General features: G+C 40.8%; 1 protein-coding gene across 1 annotated transcript in view; it reads right to left on the bottom strand.

Annotated features, from left to right (window-relative positions):
• Positions 1-22393, bottom strand: part of tmem178bb (transmembrane protein 178Bb) — a 128002-nt gene that overhangs the window by 4922 nt on the left and 100687 nt on the right. Inside the window, exon 4 of the mRNA XM_062995849.1 lies at positions 2700-2837. Within this exon, the coding sequence (XP_062851919.1) occupies positions 2700-2837 (138 nt within the window). The remainder of the gene's footprint in view (positions 1-2699; positions 2838-22393) is intronic.

Genomic DNA, 22393 nt, shown 5'->3' with positions numbered 1-22393 from the left:
ACTCACATGCAATTATGCAATACTGTCAGTGGTAGCTCAGTGGTTAAGGTACTGGTCTAGTAATCAGAGGGTTGCAGGTTCAAGCCTCACTACTGCCAGGTTGTCACTGTAGCCCTCATTTGCTCAAACTGTATTCAGTCGCTTTGGATAAAAGCCAATGCTGAAAATGTAAATGTACTGTCAGAGTGTATAAATAGGACTTTTCCACAGGGTGAAGAAGAGTTAGTCTTAAAACCTAAGATGTGTAGTAAGAGTAAATTAATCCCAAGATGCAGGTTAAACTATTATTAAAAAACTATTTATAGGCAGACTACACAGCCATACGTAACAGAATACCTGCTACCTGAACTAAAGTCTAATCTTAGCTCTATTCAACACATTTGGGATGGATTGAAGGGGCAGCAGCTATAAACCAGGTCTCATTACCCATCATTGAAGTCATATAATCATCTATAGGACAGCGTATTTAAGCTAAGCTTTATATTCCGTCACTATAAAAGGTGCTTGTGTAACCTAAGGTGTTCTGTTTTCTGACTTTTAATTTAAACATATAAAATATACCTAACAGACTGCATCCTGCTGCTGAAATAATGGGTTTAGTGAAGAAAAAGAAAACATGAAAAAAAAAAGTAAAACACTAGGGTGGGCCCTTTATACGTACGTCTGAACATAAGTGCTTTCTTGAACACAATGAACTTCAAAGAAAATGACTGAAATGTTTATGCGATTGTTCTTGCGTACCCTAGTCATGTCTGTCTAATCTGTAATTTACATTTACAGCATTTAGCAGATGTTTATTTTCAAAGTGATTTACAATTGTAACCGAATACAATGCATTTGAATTTGACTAAAGCAACTTGGCAGAGGTGGTGCTTGAACCAGTGATCCTCTAATTGCTAGTCCATGATCTTAACCAGAAAGCTACCACTGCCCTACATACATGTAACTAAAATGCTTAAATAGGTAACGGGAAAATGATTAAATTCCCAAAGAACTGTATTTGGACAGAACCTTCATCATTGCAGGCATAAAGCTCTTTTTTTTTTTTATGTAATATTAATCAATATCAATATCAATATCAATTTCTGTAAGAAAATTCACAATTTCCTTCAGGTATTAGGCTTAATTATTACTATATAAAATGTACTTGATGTAACTACAATCAAGGTTTTGTCCATAGGAATGGTGCCTCATTTAATAAATTATTATTATTTCAATTTTATCCACCGATTTATTTTGGTCAGCAGTGGTGGGCTAGGGTAATAGTCTGCACCACCACCAGAGTGCCTATTATTATTATTATTAGTAGTAGTAGTAGTAGTAGTAGTAGTATTATTAATTATTAATAATAATAAACATAAAAAATTAGAGGATTACGAGTAGTAATGTAGTGTGTGTCATGTTTTGTTAACATAAATGACTTAAAATAAGTGTAATGCCTAGTTCACACTACACAATTTTTGACCTGATTTTCGCTCGCTGACTGGTCGCCTGACTGATTTGCCGGCTCGGTAGCAACTCGGCATTCGCTTGGTGATCGAAACTTGGCTCTCAGTCGCTATGTGTGAACTGTTCAACAACTTGATCCGAGTGACTCGAGAAAAATATCTATCATGTTAAATATCTGGACCAGTCGCAGACTCAAAATCGTGTAGTGTGAAAGGTGTTGCGAGTGACAGCGAGTGCTATGTCGAACTACAACCAATGAGAACGGCAGATACAGGGTGAGGGTTAACCCCGGGGGGAGGAGTGTAAAAATGTGGGACAGGGGCATAATATAGTTTCTATCAGAATACATCACAGTATTTGTGATCTTACTGTCCACGCCAAACCATCATACCCACGCTGCATTGCAAAAAATATTTCTTAACCTCCAACTCACTATAGAACAAACAATCCATGCTGGTCGCATTGCCCAATCCACTCGGATTCATTTATTTTTCCTACTTGCTTTTACGCTGCACATCAGTGCATAAAAAACTTTGTGTGTTTTTGTGACAAAACTGTAGTTTGGGAGACCGGATAGACTTGCCTGCGATTCCTCCTGATGGTAAATCATGTAGTGTGAAACCCCCATCACCGCTAGACTCCCGATTGCAAGAGATCATCAAGTGTGAGCTGTACAGCCATCTGAACAACTTGGAAAGTCATGTAGTGTGGACTTGGTATACGGAATCTAATCTACATATCCTTACTGACATAAAATTTGATTTAAAATAAAAATGATAAAGGTACCTTTTAAATAAAGGTTTGTTTTCAAAGTCCATTTTCTTAAATGATCATTCCCTGGATTTTAAAATGACTGTGGCATTACTTTTTTTAGGGAAATGCAGCCAATTTGGCTGGTCTCCCATTTAATTATCTTTATTTATGACATGTTTCTCTGTTTGCTTGGAAAGCAGCTATATGATTTACTTTTGTTTTATTTAATTTGGAACGTTAGAGTTCACATATTGTCTCTGCAAGAACAGTATGTGAAGATTGTAGTGTTTTAGTGGCTCATCTGCCATATCTTTGCAGAATTACCTAATTTACCTAATTTGTAATATTAAAAATAAAATATTAAATAAAATTCCACCCAATGCAGCTTTAAAGAGAAACACACATTGAGACTTGATTCATGAAATGTAATATTGTGGTACAGGATAAGACAAACACAATGTCTTTATCTGTGTGTGTGTGAGTTCTACTTAACTTACCGCCCATTAGGAAGAGCAGACCTGCCACATACTGCATGAGGCCGCGGTCCCAGCAGCAGCCAAGCATGCCGATGATCCAGCCGAACAGTATGATGGCCACAGCCATGCCCATGAATCCTGCTGTCATCCTGCGTAGGTCTGTATGAACACGCAAAAATACAAACAGCAGGTCAGATCCACTGTGAATCAGAATTTATTAATATTTAGCAGTGCACTACAGACCAGCGTCTATTTCAGCCTTCAGTTTCCTTCCAGTTTGCTGCAAGAAGTCAGTGCTATATTATTTTGGTAAGAACTGGATTTTGCATATGTCAAAAGTATATATATTCCACTGAATAATTAGTGCATATCTGTCTGTCTGTCTGTCTGTCTGTCTGTCTGTCTGTCTGTCTATCTATCTATCTATCTATCTATCTATCTATCTATCTATCTATCTATAATTATTTTTCACGATTTAAGTTTGATCTCCTAATTTCTGAATTACAGTTTTTCTCAATTGCTTTGGTGCATTTCTCTGATCAGAATTAAAATTCTCATAACTGTTAGTTCAGCCTCCACAAGATTTAGTCATTTGTGCACATCATAGTAGCAGTTTATCATTCCTTCCAACAAATTACAAATGCTTTTGGACATGCATCAATTGCTTCCATACAATTCTCTGCTGTTTTATAACATTATCATTTGCTTATGTCATGTCAGTCAAAATGAACTATACTTATGAATGCTGAATAGTCATTCCCTATGAAACTAATAGTCCTCATTTCATTGCTTAAATCATTACATACAAAAATGTTGAACTAGTTGTCAAAATCAGTCAAGCAAATCTTACCAAAACATTTGCTGACTTTTTTAGACACTCTTTACAGGGACATAATCCCTGACAATGAGAGGGGTCTAAATGGAGACCATCTGAACAAGTATGTTGTAATATGGGATAATGTGCGTTTTCACCACTCAGATTTGGTCAGACAGTGGTTTGCAGCACATGAAAGGATGCTGGTGGAATATCTCCCTCCCTACTCCCCATTCCTTAATCCAATAGAGGAGTTTTTCTCTGCCTGGAGGTGGAAGGTATATGGCATCCACATACCCAAATGGCCCTGCTAGTGGCCATGGATGCAGCATGTGATGACATCACAGCAGAGTCCTGCAGAGGGTGGATTCACTATTTGAGGAGATACTTTCCTTGCTGCATTGCCAGGGATGATATTCGCTGTGATGTCGATGAAAATATGTGGCCAGACAGACAGGAACGTCTGGATGTGCAAGAATGATTTACAGTACTGTGTATGTTGTATGTTCCAATTCAGTTCCAATATGTACTGCAATATTGTTTACAGTTGTGCACAGCTCTACCCAAAGGGTGTTTCTTATGTTTGTTGTAAATAAGTTTGTACTTTGCTATAGCACAATGCTGTGAACAAATTAGAATTGCAAAGAGCATATACAGTAAAAATGTGAAATATACGTATTGAGTGTCTTGTACTCATTTACCTCACTAAATACAGTAATGTGTAACTTAACTGTAGATTTCAAATGGGTGTGCTAATAGTGTACAGTGCTGTCTTGAGCATTTTCAGGTAGTGTCACCATGATCTGACTTTTTTGCATTGGAAAACACTTACAGAGTGAACTGTCATAATGAAAACATGACAAAGCCATTTGACTATCTTGTTCATAAACAATGGTGTCAGGACTTTTTATTTTGATGACACTGACACTTTCATTGACATGAATACTTGCTTTTGAGGAATGAACTTTCCATTTTGAGCAAGTGACACGCTTTTGCAGGTTATCAACTAGGTTTTGCAGTTTGTACTAATTGTTTTGAGAAATGCACGTACTGTTGTGCAAATGTTAATAGTGATGTGAGAAATGCACCAAAGCGACTGAGAAAAACTGTAATTTACTTCTGCTTATGCCTTCCCTGTGCCCATATAAAAAAACCTGGGTTAAAGGCACCAATTAGACTGTTCTGTGAGCATAACAATTGGAAAAAACACAAAGCTTTGTACAGATCTCAGAAATTGGATAATAGAATTTAACATTTTAACCCAAAAATCTTACATGAAGCCATTTTGAAGCAAATTTAAATCCCACTTGTAACAGGGTAGGTCATGCCTAGCAGGTGTAGTGTGAGATGAAGCCCTGCATTAGCAAGAATAAAAATGAAACCAAGTGCAAAAAGCTTGACCAAGGTAGAACAACACTGTGGCTAAAAAGCCACTAACAATGAATGAGAGGCACTCCAACCCCACCAAATGGCACAGCCTGCACATACATTTATGAACAAGGTCTGTTATGGAAACAGGGACGTCACGCTGTTGGCCTGAAAATGCTGTGACACAGAGTGTGCTGGCCTCACATGCCAGCGGACAACCAGACCAGACTGAAAAGCAGGTTTTAGATTCATTAATTTTTAAGACTGACTCTTCTTCATCATGTGGAAAAGTGCTGATATCAGACATGTTTATTCTGCCCAGATACTTTGCGTTAACCAATCACAAGCTTTGTTAGTTCCTGAAAAGCAAGTTTTCCAGACAGAGAAACTGGAAAATGTGTGAAAGAGAAACTGTCATATTTGACTGTGAGGTAAAAGAAACTGACACATCAATCATGTGCGCCTCTGTGCCCCCTCTGCTAGCCAAAATTGCAATGCGGAAGGACACGACTCCAAACATGGCTCACTGCCAAACTCATTCAGGATCTGAGCAATGTTATACCACTATTGTCCTTGAGTACAAAGTCCATGAAACTGTCTTCTCTGTGGTCAGGAAGAAAACCCAAACTGTCTCCTTATGCTGAGAGAAATGTAATTATCAAATAAAACCAATGAACTAACAAAAATACAGTGGGGCCAAAAAGTATTTAGTCAGCCACTGATTGTGCAAGTTCTCCTACTTAGAAAGATGAGAGAGGTCTGTAATTTTCATCATAGGTACACTTCAACTATGAGAGACAAAATGAGAAAAAAAATCCAGGAAATCACATTGTAGGATTTTTTAAGAATTTATTTGTAAATTATGGTGGAAAATAAGTATTTGGTCAATAACAAAAGTTCAACTCAATACTTTGTAACATAACCTTTGTTGGCAATGACAGAGGTCAAACGTTTCCTGTAAGACTTCACCAGGTTTGCAGACACTGTAGCTGGTATTTTGGCCCATTCCTCCATGCAGATCTCCTCTAGAGCAGTGATGTTTTGGGGCTGTCGCTGGGCAACACGGACTTTCAACTCCCTCCACAAATTTTCTATGGGGTTGAGGTCTGGAGACTGGCTAGGCCACTCCAGAACCTTGAAATGCTTTTTACGGAGCCACTCCTTCGTTGCCCGAGCGGTGTGTTTGGGATCATTGTCATGCTGAAAGACCCAGCCACGTTCCATCTTCAATGCTCTCACTGATGGAAGGAGGTTTTGGCTTAAAATCTCACGATACATGGCCCCGTTCATTCTTCCCTTAACACGGATCAGTCGTCCTGTCCCCTTTGCAGAAAAACAGCCCCAAAGCATGATGTTTCCACCCCCATGCTTCACAGTAGGTATGGTGTTCTTGGGATGCAACTCAGCATTCTTCTTCCTCCAAACACGACGAGTTGAGTTTTTACCAAAAAGTTCCATTTTGGTTTCATCTGACCACATGATATTCTCCCAATCCTCTTCTGGATCATCCATATGCTCTCTGGCAAACTTCAGACGGGCCTGGACATGTACTGGCCTAAGCAGGGGGATACGCCTGGCACTGCAGGATTTGAGTCCCTCTCGGCATAGTGTGTTACTGATGGTAGCCTTTTTACTTTGGTCCCAGCTCTCTGCAGATCATTCATCAGGTCCCTCCGTGTAGTTCTGGGATTTTTGCTCACCGTTCTCATGATCATTTTGACCCCACGGGATGAGATCTTGCGTGGGGCCCCAGATAGAGGGAGATTATCAATGGTCTTGTATGTCTTCCATTTTCTTACAATTGCTCCCACAGTTGATTTATTCACACCAACCTGCTTGCCTATTGTAGATTCACTCTTCCCAGCCTGGTGCAGGTCTACAATTTTCTTACTGGTGTCCTTCGACAGCTCTTTTGTCTTGGCCATGGTTGAGTTTGGAGTCTGACTGTTTGAGGCTGTGGACAGGTGTCTTTTATACAGATAACAAGGTCAAACAGGTGCCATTAATACAGGTAACGAGTGGAGGACAGAAGAGCTTCTTAAAGAAGAAGTTACAGGTCTGTGAAAGCCAGAAATCTTGCTTGTTTGTGGGTGACCAAATACTTATTTTCCACTTATAGTCTTTTTCGTGCACTTAAGCCTCTGTGGCCATAGTGATGTGAAGCTTGCACTGTAATTATGTTCCAGCAGCTTCTAATGCATGGCAGACCTGTTTCATGGTGGTTCATTGTTTAACATCTGGCTATCCATATAAATCTCCTCTCAGCATAGGATATGTTACGAATGTGGCATTCATGTAGTATGTGGACACCTCTCTTAATTATTGAGTTCAAACTAACAGGTATATAAAACAATATATTTTAAAAATGGGGGTCCATGTAATTGGTATTTATATACTTTCAGCCATGTAATATACACCGATCAGTCATAACATTAAAACCACCTCCTTATTTCTACATGCACTGTCCATTTTATCAGCTCCACTTACCATATAGAAGCACTTTGTAGTTCTACAATTACTGACTGTAGTCCATCTATTTCTCTGCATGCTTAGTTAGCCCCCTTTCATGCTGTTCTTCAATGGTCAGGACCCCCACAGGACCACTACAGAGTAGGTATTATTTGGGTGGTGGATCATTCTCAGCACTGCAGTGACACTGACATGGTGGTGGTGTGTTAGTGTGTGTTGTGCTGGTATGAGTGGCTCAGACACAGCAGCGCTGCTGGAGTTTTTAAACACCTCACTGTCCCTGCTGGACTGAGAGTAGTCCACCAACCAAAAATATATCCAGCCAACAGCGCCCCGTGGGCAGCGTCCTGTGACCACTGATGAAGGTCTAGAAGATGACCAACTCAAACAGCAGCAATAGATGAGCGATCGTCTCTGACTTTACATCTACAAGGTGGACCAACTAGGTAGGAGTGTCTAATAGAGTGGACAGTGATTGGACACGGTGTTTAAAAACTCCAGCAGCGTTGCTGTGTCTGATCCACTCATACCAGCACAACACACACTGACACACCACCACCATGTCATTGTCACTGCAGTGCTGAGAATGATCCACCACCCAAATAATACCTGCTCTATGGTGGTCCTGTGGGGGTCCTGACCATTGAAGAACAGGCTAAAAAAAGTATGTAAAGAAATAGATGGACTACAGTCAGTAATTGTAGAACTACTAAGTGCTTCTATATGGTAAGTGGAGCTGATAAAATGAACAGTGAGTGTAGAAACAAGGAGGTGGTTTTAATGTTATGGCTGATCGGTGTATGTGTGTGGTTTTGCCATATACATTACGAAGAAAATCTAGCATTATTTTTGTGATATCCTGCATTACAGATATGGTTAAACGTGATTAAAAATAAAAGCAAATAGAAAACAGCATTAGTCTTGTTTTGCTGGAGGAGAAACAGCTCTTCAGCTCTCAGCAGGAGGAAATTCCCTTACATCTCTTGCATAGTGTTTTTCTGTAAGTGTGGGTGTGAGGGTGTAGAGAGAAATGAAGACACATGCTGTGTATTTATTAGGATCAACTCTCTTAGCTCGAGGCCAGGTCATAGAATTTCAGTGTTTATGTACTCTTTTTAATCTCACACTTCACTTCTCTCAGTATGGGTGGCCTGTAAGGCCTGAGCCAGCAGCTGACTGTGAAAAGGTCACAAAGTTCTAAAGGGGGAGAAGATCTGATGTTAGTGGATGAAAGCTGAGGGATAGGACCAGATAGCTGGAAGGAGGAAAATGGCATTAATTCTGACCAGGTCTGGTGCTTGGGGTTTGAGATTTAATTAGACCTCTGAATTAAGAATTTTGGTTTAAAAGTATGATTTAATGAGTAATATGAGTTAATGAGTGTAATGAGAAAAGTAAAATATTCTATATTCTAAAGCTGGGGGGGGGGGGACATAATTCAAACATGCTTATGAATTGTACTACTCAGTGGCTCAGTGCATGGGCAGTGGTAGCTCAGTAGTTCAGATTCAGGTCCCTGGTTCAAGCCCTACCATCACCAAGTTACCTCTAAGCAAGGCCCTCAACCCTCAATTGGTTGGTTGTCTCAACTGCAATTGAAAGTCATTTTGGTTACAAGCATCTGCTAAATGTCATAAATGTAAATGCTCAAAGAGAATAATATTTTTAAGCGTTTGTGTTAAATCTAAGATCATTGACTATAATCAATGCAAAATGTTAAATGAATTCCTCTGCTGTTCCCACAGAGTTTAACAGCTTCTTAGTCAATTAGACCAGTCATGTTTCAAGTCTGACATTTGCTTCTTTAGTTTTGCATTAGAGCTTCAAGGATAATGAATAGAAGTCTACATTACTTGATTGGCAGATTACTTGATTGGCAGAGTATGCAAGGTTAATTTTTCATATCCTCCTTCAGACACACAAGTCTCAGCTCGTATCTCAGCATGTCTGCGAGATATCTCACAATGGATGTCAGCTCATCATCTAAAACTCAATCCCAGCAAGACAGAGCTGTTACTCATTCCTGAAGAGTAAAGAGATCAATCTCCAACCCAGGACCTAGTCATCTCTCTTGATGACTCCCAGATCAGACCATCTGATAAGGTAAGAGGCCTTGGTGTCGTCCTGGATAACCAGCTGACCTTCTCTTCTCATATAGCCAACATAACAAGATCAACATCAGGAAGATTCGACCATTTCTCTCCATGGAAGCTACCCAGATTCTGGTCCAGTCAATTGTAATCTCACAGCTAGACTACTGCAACTCCCTCCTGGCAGGTGCTCCCACGTCCACTACTAAACCCTTGCAGCTCATTCAAAATGCAGCTGCTCGCCTGGTTTTTAACCAGCCTAAACACTGCCACATCACCCCACTGCTGCGTTCTCTTCACTGGCTTCCTGTAGCTGCACGCATTCAGTTTAAAACACTGATGCTCGCCTACAAAGCCAAAAATAAACCAGCCCCAAGCTACCTTCGTGGTCTAATCAAACCCCACGCTGTACCGCACAACCTCCGAGCCACTAGTCTCGCTCGACTTGATCCTCCACCCAGGACTAGAGGAAGACAAGCATCAAGGCTTTTCTGGCACCCAAGTGGTGGAACGAACTTCCCTTGTCTGTCCGAACATCTGAGTCTCTCGCTGTCTTTAAAAAACGATTAAAAACCCACCTCTTTACTAAGCACTTAAGCTGACATGTACTTACTTACTAACACTCTTTTTCAATTCTTAAAAAAAAAAAAAAAAAAAAAAACAGGTTCTAACAGGGTTTCAGCAGATTTGTGTTCTTGGACTGTTGTTTACTTGAACTAGAGTAATGAAATGTTTACTATGGAAGCACTTCTGTTAGTCGCTCTGGATAAGAGCGTCTGCTAAATGCCGAAAATGTAAATGTATAACACTTAACATATACAATTTACCTTCTAAGCCTTGTAATATACCCTAAGATATATGAGACGTTATATAGCTATATACTGTATGTATAGGGACCTTGACAGTGAGATTGTTGGACATCCCATTCCAAAAAAATAATAATAAAAATCAATTTTCTGTTTTACCACCCAAGGGCGGCATGGTGGCTCGGTGGGTAGCACTGTCACCTATAGCAAGAAGGTCCTGGTTTCGATCCCCAGGCGGGGCGGTCCGGGTCCTTTCTGTGCGGAGTTTGCATGTTCTCCCTGTGTCTGCGTGGGTTTTTTCCGGGAGCTCTGGTTTCCCCCCACAGTCCACAAACATGCAGTCAGGTTAATTGGAGACACTGAATTGCCCTATAGGGGAATAGGTGTGTGTATGTGTGTGTATATGTGTGTCTGCCCTGCATTGGACTGGTGCCCCGTCCAGGTTGTTACTGTGTGCCTTGCGCCTATTGAAAAGCTGGGATAGGCTCCAGCACCCCAACGGACCCTAAATGGATAAGCGGTTAAGAAAGTGAGTGAGTGAGTGAGTAAGTAAGTGAGTGTTTTACCACCCACCACTTAATTCTATTCAGGGTCAAGGTGGGTACGATTCAATGGGAAAAAGGCAGGAAACTCCCTGGACAGGTCACCAGTCCATCACAGGACACACACACACACATTCACACACACACACACACACACATTCATACCTAGAAGGACCTTAGTATCTTCAATTAACCTGACTGCATGTCTTTGGACACGGGAAGAACATGCAAACTCTATACAGAAAGGACCTGGACCACTCTACCTGGGAATTGAACCCAGGATCTTCTTGCTGTGAGTCACTGTGCCACCCTAATAATAATAATAATACTATATTGTGGTTGTATTATTATCTAATTGGCCAGTCATGTGGCAGCAGCACAATAAAAACATACAGACACAAGTCAAGACCTACATTTAATCAAAACTGAAAAGACAGAATTGAAAAAAATGGACGAAGACATGGATCAAGACAAGCTACTGCTCAAGTTTCCACATACTTCAGACCATATAGTTTATTTACAGACCTGTAGTTTAAATACCTGCTTATTTGTTCCTTTAAGAGCGCACACGACACAATTTAAATATAAATGCTGTGAATTCACTTTAAGATTGGCAGTGATTAAAAACAAAGCCCACTGCAGCAGTTCTGTAGCTGCTAGTTCATTGACAGGCGCTGCTGTTTGGAGCACTTATCCAGGTTGAAGTAGTATTTCACACACCATTAGTAGAGACTTGGCTGCAGCACTGGGGGGTTGTGATAGGTTTGCTCTAGCAGAAGTGCAGGATTATGGCCTGCCAATTTCGTAAGTGACTGCTGGCTCACCTGCTAGGTGAGATTTAATGGTACTTTCAGCGACTGGGCACATAATCCTGAAGAATTACATATCAGCTGAGAACACATGGAGGAGGGAAGTCTGCACAGAGGTTATGGGAACATTACATCACATAAAGCTGTTAATGGAAGGTACATTCTGTAACCAAACCAGAGCGGCGTCAGCATCTTTTCTGATGAACAGCGTAGAAGGATAGTGAATGAAGCAGAAAGAGAAAATGCCTCAGTCAGTAATGACTTTGGACATGAGCCAAATTGACTTTCCATAGTCTTCTTCTCCACTTAATTTGCAACCCGGTGACAAATTAAAGGAAAAATCAAGAACCGAGTTCCATAAGGTACCAGAAAAGCTTTAATGTGACTTTGTATAGATTTTCTGAAAATGCACTGGATGAATGAACAACCAGTGAATGAATGATTCCTTTCAGCTGCTTCCATTAGGGGTTACCATAGTGGATTATTTGTCTGTACAAACGATTTGGCACAGTGTTTTACGCCGGAAGCCCTTCCTGAAGCAACCCTTGTATTTATACAGTCTTGGGACTAACACTAAGGGTACTGATTTGTGTTCCCCAATGGCTAGGTTCATGTAATGTCATGCACCTTTTGTATTTGTGTGCTCAGTCTGGGATTTGACCCCTGGAACTCAAGAACTGCTGTTACTTGCAGCGTAATCTTTCCATTATGGCACACAAGCTCACTACTGGAGGAATAAACACCATTCTTCCAAAATAATGTAACACAGGTGGGTACTGGGGTCATGTCCACCAGGCACTGATTGGACATTGGCCTTCTCATATGTAAATAGTTGATGCTACGAGGGATAATCTACCAGGTGTAAATAGTTGGGTTACTTGTGTTGAGTACTTTTTGCATGATTGGTAATGTTTGCTTGATTCTTGCACTTAAAGTTGGTTTTCCTGGTTCCAGTAGTAATTCCAATTTCTCTTAAAGAGCTTCCTTAATAAAAAGAGCCACAAAAGAGCTTACTGCATTGTCTGATTCTTTAAAAGAGCATTCTGTGCTGCAATATTTTAATGAAGATGGTATAAAGAGATTTTGATGTGGACATTTGTCAGAAAAAGGCATTTATTTTTATGCATATTATATGCAGTATATAAGTATTCTTCAAAAAGTATTTGCATTTTTTAAAACTCCAACTTTTTAATGCCATCACCAAAGAATATTTTTGGTTGAGTGTATAGCCACTGATACACCGCTGCTTTCACATCATCATCACATGAAAATCATCTTTCCCTTAAAGCTTCTTTGAGTGGTCCAAAAAGGTGAAAATCAGATGGCGCTAAATCCAGACTATAAGCTCTCTCTCAGACACGAGCAGTTACTACTCCTCCCACCCTCACTGTTTCCAACCAAAATATACAAGTGCAGAAAGATCCCTTGTAGTATTGCAGAAAAGTATTGAAATAGTAATGATACTGTCATGGAAAGTTCAAGTCCAGGATCGGTTTCTGTGATAGTTACAAGAATGCTGACAAAAACCACTAGAAAGCTACCACACAACCTGTGGACAAAACACATGTCCAAAATGGGTTTCTGTAACAGCTACAACACTGGAATTGTGCCACTGTTTACCTGAATAAAATCCCCATGCCAGCACCGGTACATCACAGATATTAATTCATGTATTTCCTGTAGGACGTTTTGAACTGACCATACCCAGAGATGCATGTTGGCTCCTTTTTCCAGTTTTAGGCAAATGCAAACTAAAAACTACTTGGTAAAACATGCATAAATATACCAAAAAATAAAAGAAAATCAAAAGTCAAAAGAAAAATCTAATTTTAAGAACTAATTTAGGCAGTTTTCAATGCAAACTAGATTAACTTGACTACTAAGACTACTGATATTATGTCACAGCATGTCCTGTATGTTCAAATGTTGAAACCTGCTTAAATCTTTTCTGATATTCAATGAAGCATCCTTAGACCATTATCCCTGTCACGCTTGGAGCCTCACCCCCAATCCCAATCCGCTTCCTACCCACTCCGCCTCTCCACTCCGCCTCCGTTTGCGCGTTCACGTGGAGTGCTCGCCACATTAAGGGCTGTCCCAAAGTAATTACGACAGAGGGGGAGTGCACTATACAACCCTCCAGCAGCGAGTGTACACCAGAGCACACTCAACCACCACACTCCACAGAAGTGCAGCTAGAAAAGGTGAATAGAGGAAACACCTTACAAATATAGGTTCCAACATCATTTTCAGTAAAATATGATATTAGGTTTCCTCATAAGTGTTAGGGCAAATTTAGGCACAGTCTTCTTCAGTCTTTTTAAAGAAAGTAATAAAATCTGTGATCGGTGAACTTAAACTTTATAAATGGCAAAATTATTTTACCCCAACAATACTATCACTAACATTATTATCATATTTAACACCATTTTTTGGAGAATTAAAACATAACTATACATTTATACTAGTTATAAAATAGCAGGTGCTTGCGTCTCCTGAGCTTGTATTCCCGCTTGGAGATGCTGAAATGATAACGGAGCGCAAGACATGACAGCAAGGCGAGCAAAGCGTCTATCTCTAGCCATGGTGACGGCAGCTTCCTTCTTCCGCTCAAAAGCAAAGAGGGCGTCCCAGAGTTGACTCCTGAATTTAGACCCTCCCCTTAATTAGAAGTTCCCTTCACAGCACAGAGTGTGACTTCATATGGAGTGTCACTCTGTAGTGGAGTGTTAGTGAGGAGGGAACGGTTTGGGAAAGGCCGTCAGTGTGCTCTGAAGCTCCTGTGTGCCACGCCCTCCTCTCCATGAGCACACTCAGTCTCCAGCCAGCTCCCCTCTCTTGATTGGTTAGCTGGGGCTAATTAGCTTCTAATTGTGCCTCGGTTTGGTTTGTGCCTCTGATACCTGAAGTTCTGTCTGAACTATTCTGCCTTGCTCTGTTCTGTCCCATCTGGTTTGTTTGTTCTGTTCATGTCTTATTTGTCAAATGTTCCTGTCTAGTTAGTTCATGTTCCTGTCTGTTTAGTTTATTTAGCCCTTTGTTCATTAGCTCCCTGTATTAGCCTTAGCCCTTTGTTTGTTAGCTCTCTGTGTTAGCCTTTTGTTAATTAGCTTTAGTTCTGTTAGTCTCTGTTCTGTCCTGTTTAGTTACTGTTTAGCTTAGTCTTTGTATGTTTAGATTAGTTAGCATTTAGTTTAGTTCCTTTGTGTTTAGTTTAGCCTGTTAGCCTTTTTGGTCTTTGAAATTTGTTTAGCTTTGTTTAGGTCTTGTGTTTCTCTGTCTTGTCTTTAATTATTAATAAATCCTTGGTTTTGTTTACATCTCTGCATGTGTGTCTGCCCCTCCTGTCCGTCTAGCCCACATACCGTTACAATCCCACTGTTCTCATTAAAAAGTTGCATCACATCCTAAAATGCATTGGATACTATACTATACAGCACGGTGTGGGTAGCACTGTCGCCTCACAGCAAGAAGGTCCTGGGTTCGATCCCCAGGTGGGGCGATCTGGGTCCTTTCTGTGTGGAGTTTGCATGTTCTCCCCATGTCTGCGTGAGTTTCCTCCAGGTGCTCCGGTTTCCTCCCACAGTTCAAAGACATGTAAGTGAGGTGAATTGAAGACACTAAATTGTCCATGGCTGTGTTCGATATAACCTTGTGTGAACTGATTAATCTTGTGTAATGAGTAACTGCCGTTCCTGTCATGAATGTGACCAAAGAGTGTAAAACATGACGATCCTAATAAACAAACAAACATTTATAAATATATGATGGAAAGATTTTACTGTCAAGCCTGCTTTATTTAATGCTTTACAAAAAACTCATTTTTATTTTTTACTGTATTGTTCCCTGCACTTGGTACACACGACTTGACACTTAACTGCCATGTGGTAGCTCAGTTGTTAAGGTACTGGATTAGTAATCAAAAGGTCGATGATTCATGCTCCACCACTGCCAGGTGGGTACTTAAGCAAGTCCCTTAACCCTCCACTGCTTGGATTGAAGTCATGTCTGCTAAATGCTTAAAATGAAAATGCTATATGATGATTTTTTTTATCCAGGCTTATATTCATGGGTATGACCAGCATCCTTGTCTAGAGATTCGGCTGTGCACTATAAGTAGGCAAATTCAACACAGCTCTTGTAGTAGGTAGTCACAACGGTCAAATGGCAGATGATCAGCGCTTTTAGGGATAAGCAAGTGAAACTGGTGCGGCACTTCGAGTGTTAGCAAAAAACTAAACTGTATACTGTTTTCTATGGTGTGTAACTATACTATTTATAGTGCACTTGTTAGGCATACTATTTTGTATAGTAGTGTGTGATTACTTCGAGCATCACCTTCAGGAACCACAAATTGCCTCAGAAAATTTGGTGCAGTCCAATTAAAAGTTTGTTCCCACCTACAGAACTTTTAAGCCATTGCATGTTTCCTTCAACATCAAATCTTTTTGAAAAATGGCTGGGCCTGTGAGACTATTGTTACTAAAGCTTCCGCCATCTGTGTCTTAATAATCCTTCAAACTCACTTAGATCTTAATCCAAATTTGAGGTAAACTGAGCCAGTTCAGCATTTTATAAATGCCACAGACTGTTCAAAAGCATTTGCACTTTTTTTTCCTCTTCCAAATAGCATTTTTTTTTGCTTTTGATATTTCAACTTACTTAAACCCTCTGTAATGACACTGATATAAACTTGTCATGTCAGATGTCATAAGCTCAACAGATCAAAATAATTATGCTGTACAGCATAATTCAGACATCATAATGTGGGATGTTTTGACAGTTTTCTGTTAATGTTTTACTGAAGTGCTTGAGTGTTTTGCTGAAGTGTTTGCATAAAGATAAATGCTTAACATCACAACTTAGAGTGTGTTACTGAAGCACTTGCATATAGATAAATGCTTAACATCACAACTTAGTGTGTTACTGAAGCGCTTCCTGGTGACCTGGATCGTGGACTACCTCACAGAGAGACCACAGTGTGTCAGGCTAAAGGACTGCTTTTCAGATATAGTAGTCAGTAGCACTGGGGCACCACAAGGGACTGTACTTTCCCCTGTCTTGTTTACCCTGTACACCTCCGACTTTAAATACAACTCTGAGTCATGCCACATGCAGAAGTTCTCAGACGACACTGCAATTGTGGGGTCTATTGTGGCGCGGGGGCAGGAGGAAGAGTACAGGTGCCTGGTGGATAACTTTGTGTCATGGTGCACGTCAAACCATCTACAGCTGAACACCTCCAAAACTAAAGAGATAGTGGTGGACTTCCGGAGGCACAAGCCCCATATTCGACCTATCACAATTGAGGGGGCTGACGTTGAGGTGGTCAGGACCTACAAATACCTGGGACTACAACTCAATGATAAACTGGACTGGACAGATAACACAGCCACTATTTACAAGAAAGGACAGAGCCGTCTCTACTTTTTGAGAAGGCTTGGGTCCTTCAAAATATGTAAAAAACTCCTGCTGATGTTCTATCAGTCTGTCGTCTCCAGTGTTCTTTTCTATGCTGTGGTGTGTTGGGGAGGCAGCATGAAGAAGAGCGATGCCACACAACTGGACAGGCTGGTAGGGAAAGCTGGCTCTGTGATTGGCACAGAGCTTGACACTTTCATGCAGGTGGCTAAGGAAAGAACTCTAAAAAAACTCTTATCAATCATGGACAATACACAGCACCCTCTGAACAGCACCATCACCAGACAGAGGAGTGTATTCAGTGATAGACTGCTGTCTCTGTCCTGCTCTACAGACAGGCTGAGAAAGTCTTTTGTACCCCAAGCAGTCAGACTGTTTAACACCACACAACGACGGGGTCGTTAAACTGAATCAACAACTCAAACATACATTTGTATTGCCACTTTATCCGTACTTACATTCTTGTTTTCATACCTGTATGTATATATATCGGTTATAATTTTATAATTTTATCTACATACATTGCTACTATTATTATCTGTATGTTACCACCACTATTCTCATCCATACCTATGTCCAACATATTTTATATCTGATACACAATCTCTATTCATATTCTATTTTATATACATATACAGTGGGGGAAATAAGTATTTGATCCCCTGCTGATTTTGTAAGTTTACCCCCTTACAAAGACTTGAACAGTCTATAATTTTTATGGAAAGTTTATTTTAACAGAGAGAGACAGAATATCAACAAAAAATCCAGAAAAAAAACATTAAATAAAAGTTATAAATTAATTTGTATTTAATTAAGGGAAATAAGTATTTGATCCCCTACCAACCAGCAAGAATTCTGACCCCCACAGACCAGTTATGTGCCCATGAGGCACACAAATTAGTTCTGTCCTTGTATAAAAGACTCCTGTCACAGAATCCGTTTCTTCCGTTCAAATCTCTCGACCACCATGGGCAAGACCAAAGAGCTATCAAAGGACGTCAGGGACAAGATTGTAGACCTGCACAAGGCTGGAATGGGCTACAAGACCATCAGCAAGAAGCTTGGTGAGAAAGAGACCACTGTTGGTGCGATAATTCGAAAATGGAAGAAATACAAGATCACAGTCAATCACCCTCACTCTGGAGCTCCATGCAAGATCTCACCTGGTGGGGTCAGAATGATTCTGAGAAAGGTGAGGTCAGTCCAGAATTACACGGGAGGAGCTTATCAATGATCTCAAGGGAGCTGAGAGCACAGTCACCAAGAAAACCATTAGTAACACACTTTGCCGTAATGGATTGAGATCCTGCAGTGCCCGCAAAGTCCCTTTGCTCAAGAAGGCTCATGTACAGGCCTGTCTGAAGTTTGCCAAGGAACACCTGAATGATTCAGAGAAAGCTTGGGAGAATGTGATATGGTCAGATGAGACCAAAATTGAGCTCTTTGGCATCAACTCCACTCGCCGTGTTTGGAGGCAAAGAAATGCCCGGTGGGGGTCATATCCAGCATTTCTCTGCTCCCAGCTCCCTTCAGATCATTGACAAGCTCCTCGGTCTGTCCGATTGCGCTAGCCCAGGTACTGCTGCTGGGGTATGTGTTGCTGGCAGCTGAGAGGACGTGTTCGTCTTCTTGTGCTCTGCCCACTGATCGAGTCCGGCCGAGGAGCCACCCAGTGAACGCTGGTGAGTTGGTCACCGGGTCGGTTGACCATTGGGGAGGGGGCAATGTAGCGTCACCGCTAGGGGGCCGCCACGGGCTTTGCCTGCCTGCCTGCCTGAAATTTTTCCTAATTTCCTCCCAATCTAGTCGTATCCAATTACCAGATTACATTATGCTTCCTCTCTACTGATGTTGATCTCCACTGCTGATTGAGGAGAGAAAGACTGAAACATGGCCCCTCCGACACGTGTGCAGTAGCTGACTGCATCTTTTCACCTGCACGAGGCGAGTTCATATGCGGATCAGTTTTGTGTACGGCGAGCCACACCCTGATCGACGCATTATTCCTTGACTCTGTGCAGGCATCAATCAGCCAGCGGAGGTCGTAATTGCATCAGTTATGAGGTCCCTGCTCTGGCTCCCACACTGTAAGAACAACAAGCCAATAGTTGTTAATGTAGCCGTCTGGGATGGCAGAGCTGAGTTTTGAACCGACGAGTTTGAAATGTCAGCTCTGGTGAGCTAGCGTGTTTTACCGCTGTGCCATCTGAGCGGCTGCAAATTTGTGTTTCTTATTTATTTATTGTTTTCTTATTTGGAAAACATTTTGGTTCCTGTAAAAGAGGTAAACATGGCAGTGTCCAATGCTGAGCATTTGAGCAAGGCCCTTAACCCTCAATTGCTTGCATTGCATCAGTCACAATGGTAAGTTGCTTTGGATAAAAAGTGACAGCTAAATGCCATAAATGTAAGGAATGTAAAACTTATTTTCACTTATAAAACAAACAAAGCAAAAAATAAATACATAGCACTCCCCATAGTGTCCAGACGTGTGCATAAGACCTAATACATGACATCAAGTCTTATGACCAACCTGACATACAGGTGTATAACATGTTTACATGTGTCATAACTGCTATTTTTGTGCTGCTGAAAGCTCCAGCTATCCATCAGTGTGTCTGTCTATTATATTGGCTTTTCTAAAAAGGCTGAATTAAAGTGTTGACAGTTGCAGCTCTTCTGTGCTCGAAGGGTAGGTGTGTAATTACATGTGCAGAAGGATCCGGCAATTAGATTCTGTCTGAATACGGAGTGAGTGACAGCATGAAAGAGTGAGATTCTGTTCTTCCTGTCATTACCTGATCCCCGAGGCTGGATATTTTCAGTAGCTACACCTGAATCTGTCCACCCTACTGTTTCCTGTTTGGATCACGCACAGTCAACCTGAAACATGTCATGCAAGAACAACAACTATTTCCAAAATCGTGTTCCTTTACTTGTATGTTAATCTACTCTGGATCTGACTGCTTTCTTTAGACTGATCAGTTACTATAACGTCACAAACCACTCATTGGTTATTACAGAGCTGTTAGCATAAAGCTTTTTATTAAGCAATGGTTTAGCTTTTATTTAGTTCCTTGCCTTGTTTTTAAATACATGGCTCAATGGGTAGCACTATTTTCTCATAGTGAGATGGTACTAGATTTAATTTCCAAGTGGAGTAGTAAAGGTTATTTTTGTCTGAAGTATCTTCCGGTGTCTGTGTGGGTTTCCTCAGGGAGCTCTGGTTTTCTCCCACAGTCCAAAGACATGCAAGTGAGGTGAACTGGAGAACGACAGTTGTGACATTGTTTGACATTGGACTTGAACTGATACTGATGAATCATGGGTAAATGTTCATGACAGGTAAATGTCCTGTCATGAATGTAACCAAAATGTAACATGACCATAAATCCTAGTAAACAAACAGTTGTTTTAACTTCATTCATGTTTTCATCTATAATAACCATTTTATCATGATCAGGGTTGTGGTGGGTCTGGCACCACCCAAAAACATTGATTGCAAGGCACCTTAAGCAGGAAGGTTGCCAGGCCACTGCACTACAATGTACACTCTCTTACTTACTTACGGTTAGGGACTTACTATGCCAACATGAAGGTTCCTTTCTCTAGTTTACAGTTTTAAGTTCATCTAAACATCTATCTGGGTACAGTGTACCATTTAACACCCCCTTCCCTCCTTTGAGGAGCTCCATTTGGTCACTCACTCACTTTCTTAACCGCTTATCCATATTAGGGTCACGGGGGTGCTGGAGCCTATCCCAGCTTTTCAGTGGGCACAAGGCACACAGTAACACCCTGGACGGGGCGCCAGTCCATCGCAAAGCAGACACACATACACACACACATACACACACCCATTCACCTATAGGGCAATTCAGTGTCTCCTGTGGGAGGAAACCGGAGCTCCCGGAGGAAGCCCACACAGACACAGGGAGAACATGCAAACTCTGCACAGAAAGGACGCAGATTGCCCCGCCTGGGGATCGAACCCAGGACCTTCTTGCTGTGAGGCGAGCCACCGTGCCGCCCTCCATTTGGTCACATGAAGCTTAATTTACTCTATAGGGCCAAAAGTATGTGGACACACCTCCTATTAATTGAGTTCAATTGTTTCCACTACACACATTGCTAACAGATTAATAAAATGAATTATATAAAATAAATGATGTGCTTTCAACTTGTAACAGCTGTGACTACAGAAAAAAGCCCATTTTTATTTCAGCATTACTGTCGCACAAACCAGGTCCCTAAAGACACGGTTTAATAGGTTTGGTGTGGATTAACTCCAGTGGCTTGCATTGATCTCTGACCTAAACATTACTGAAAATTTTTTGGGATAAATCGAAACATTAATTGTGAGTCAGACCTTATCAACCAACATCCATGAATTTTGTGGAAAGCTTTCCTAGAAGAGAGGAGACAATATTATTACTTCCAAAGTGGGGATGGGGATGCAGCTCCATATTAATGTCTACGGTTTTGTTAAAGTATGGTTAGATGTTTCTTTTTTTGGTGCTGCATCATGATAACCAGCTATTATGCAATGACAAAATACTAAAATTGTTCTGGACTAGACATTAACCCACACTTAATCACCTGCATATTTTTAGTGGACAGGGACTAACAGTAAAGCAGAATGAAGTGACCACTATTTACATGAAAAAACAGAGCATGTTGTTAAAAAAATAGCAACATAAAATGCAAAACGCATACCAGTATACCACCTTTATAAAGAAAAACATAAAAAAAGTGAGAGATAGCAACTGTGGCTAGCCTTCTAGTCATCCACCCACAGTCATCTCATACAGGTCAGACATTTCAGAGCTGTGCTGTTGTCTGATGTGAAAATGTATTTGATAAAACCTGATCTTTTCTTTCTTTTTCATTTCCCAAGACAGGTAAGACACCAGCAGGTTTTGTGCAGCCACAAGGGCTGGTCCACCTGCCAAATGCCCATTCAACAACATTATTGTGTGTCTGTCTGACTGTGTGGTATCATTGTTTACAATCAACAGAAGCAGAAAAGGAAAATACAAGCCTCCTTTATGTTTGACATTTCCCACATGATACAGTGTAGAGTACTGGCATTAAGATGATGATAAGACGAGATGAGATGCTTTATAGAGAGAAAATGCTCTGCACAGTTATATTTTGAGAGCTTTTGTTATATTATTTCAAACGGTTTCATTAAAGTTGACAGTTCTGTTCAATTCTACACAATTAAATCAGTAAGTTGCAGCTTCATGTGGATAAAAGTCACATTCATTTATTTACATATCGGCTGCTGGGAGGCCAAATGCAGTTTCAGGGTCCTTGTTAGTCTGCATTGTTTAAGCCCGCACCAGCGTCTTCTTTTAATGATATGCTCTCAAAGTTGTCTTTGTAAATAAAAG

The sequence above is a fragment of the Trichomycterus rosablanca genome, chromosome 1 (genome assembly GCF_030014385.1).
Source record: "Trichomycterus rosablanca isolate fTriRos1 chromosome 1, fTriRos1.hap1, whole genome shotgun sequence".
NCBI lineage: Eukaryota > Metazoa > Chordata > Actinopteri > Siluriformes > Trichomycteridae > Trichomycterus > Trichomycterus rosablanca.
The sequence above is the reverse complement of the archived record's forward strand: the minus strand, read 5'-3'. Positions and strand labels throughout refer to the sequence as shown.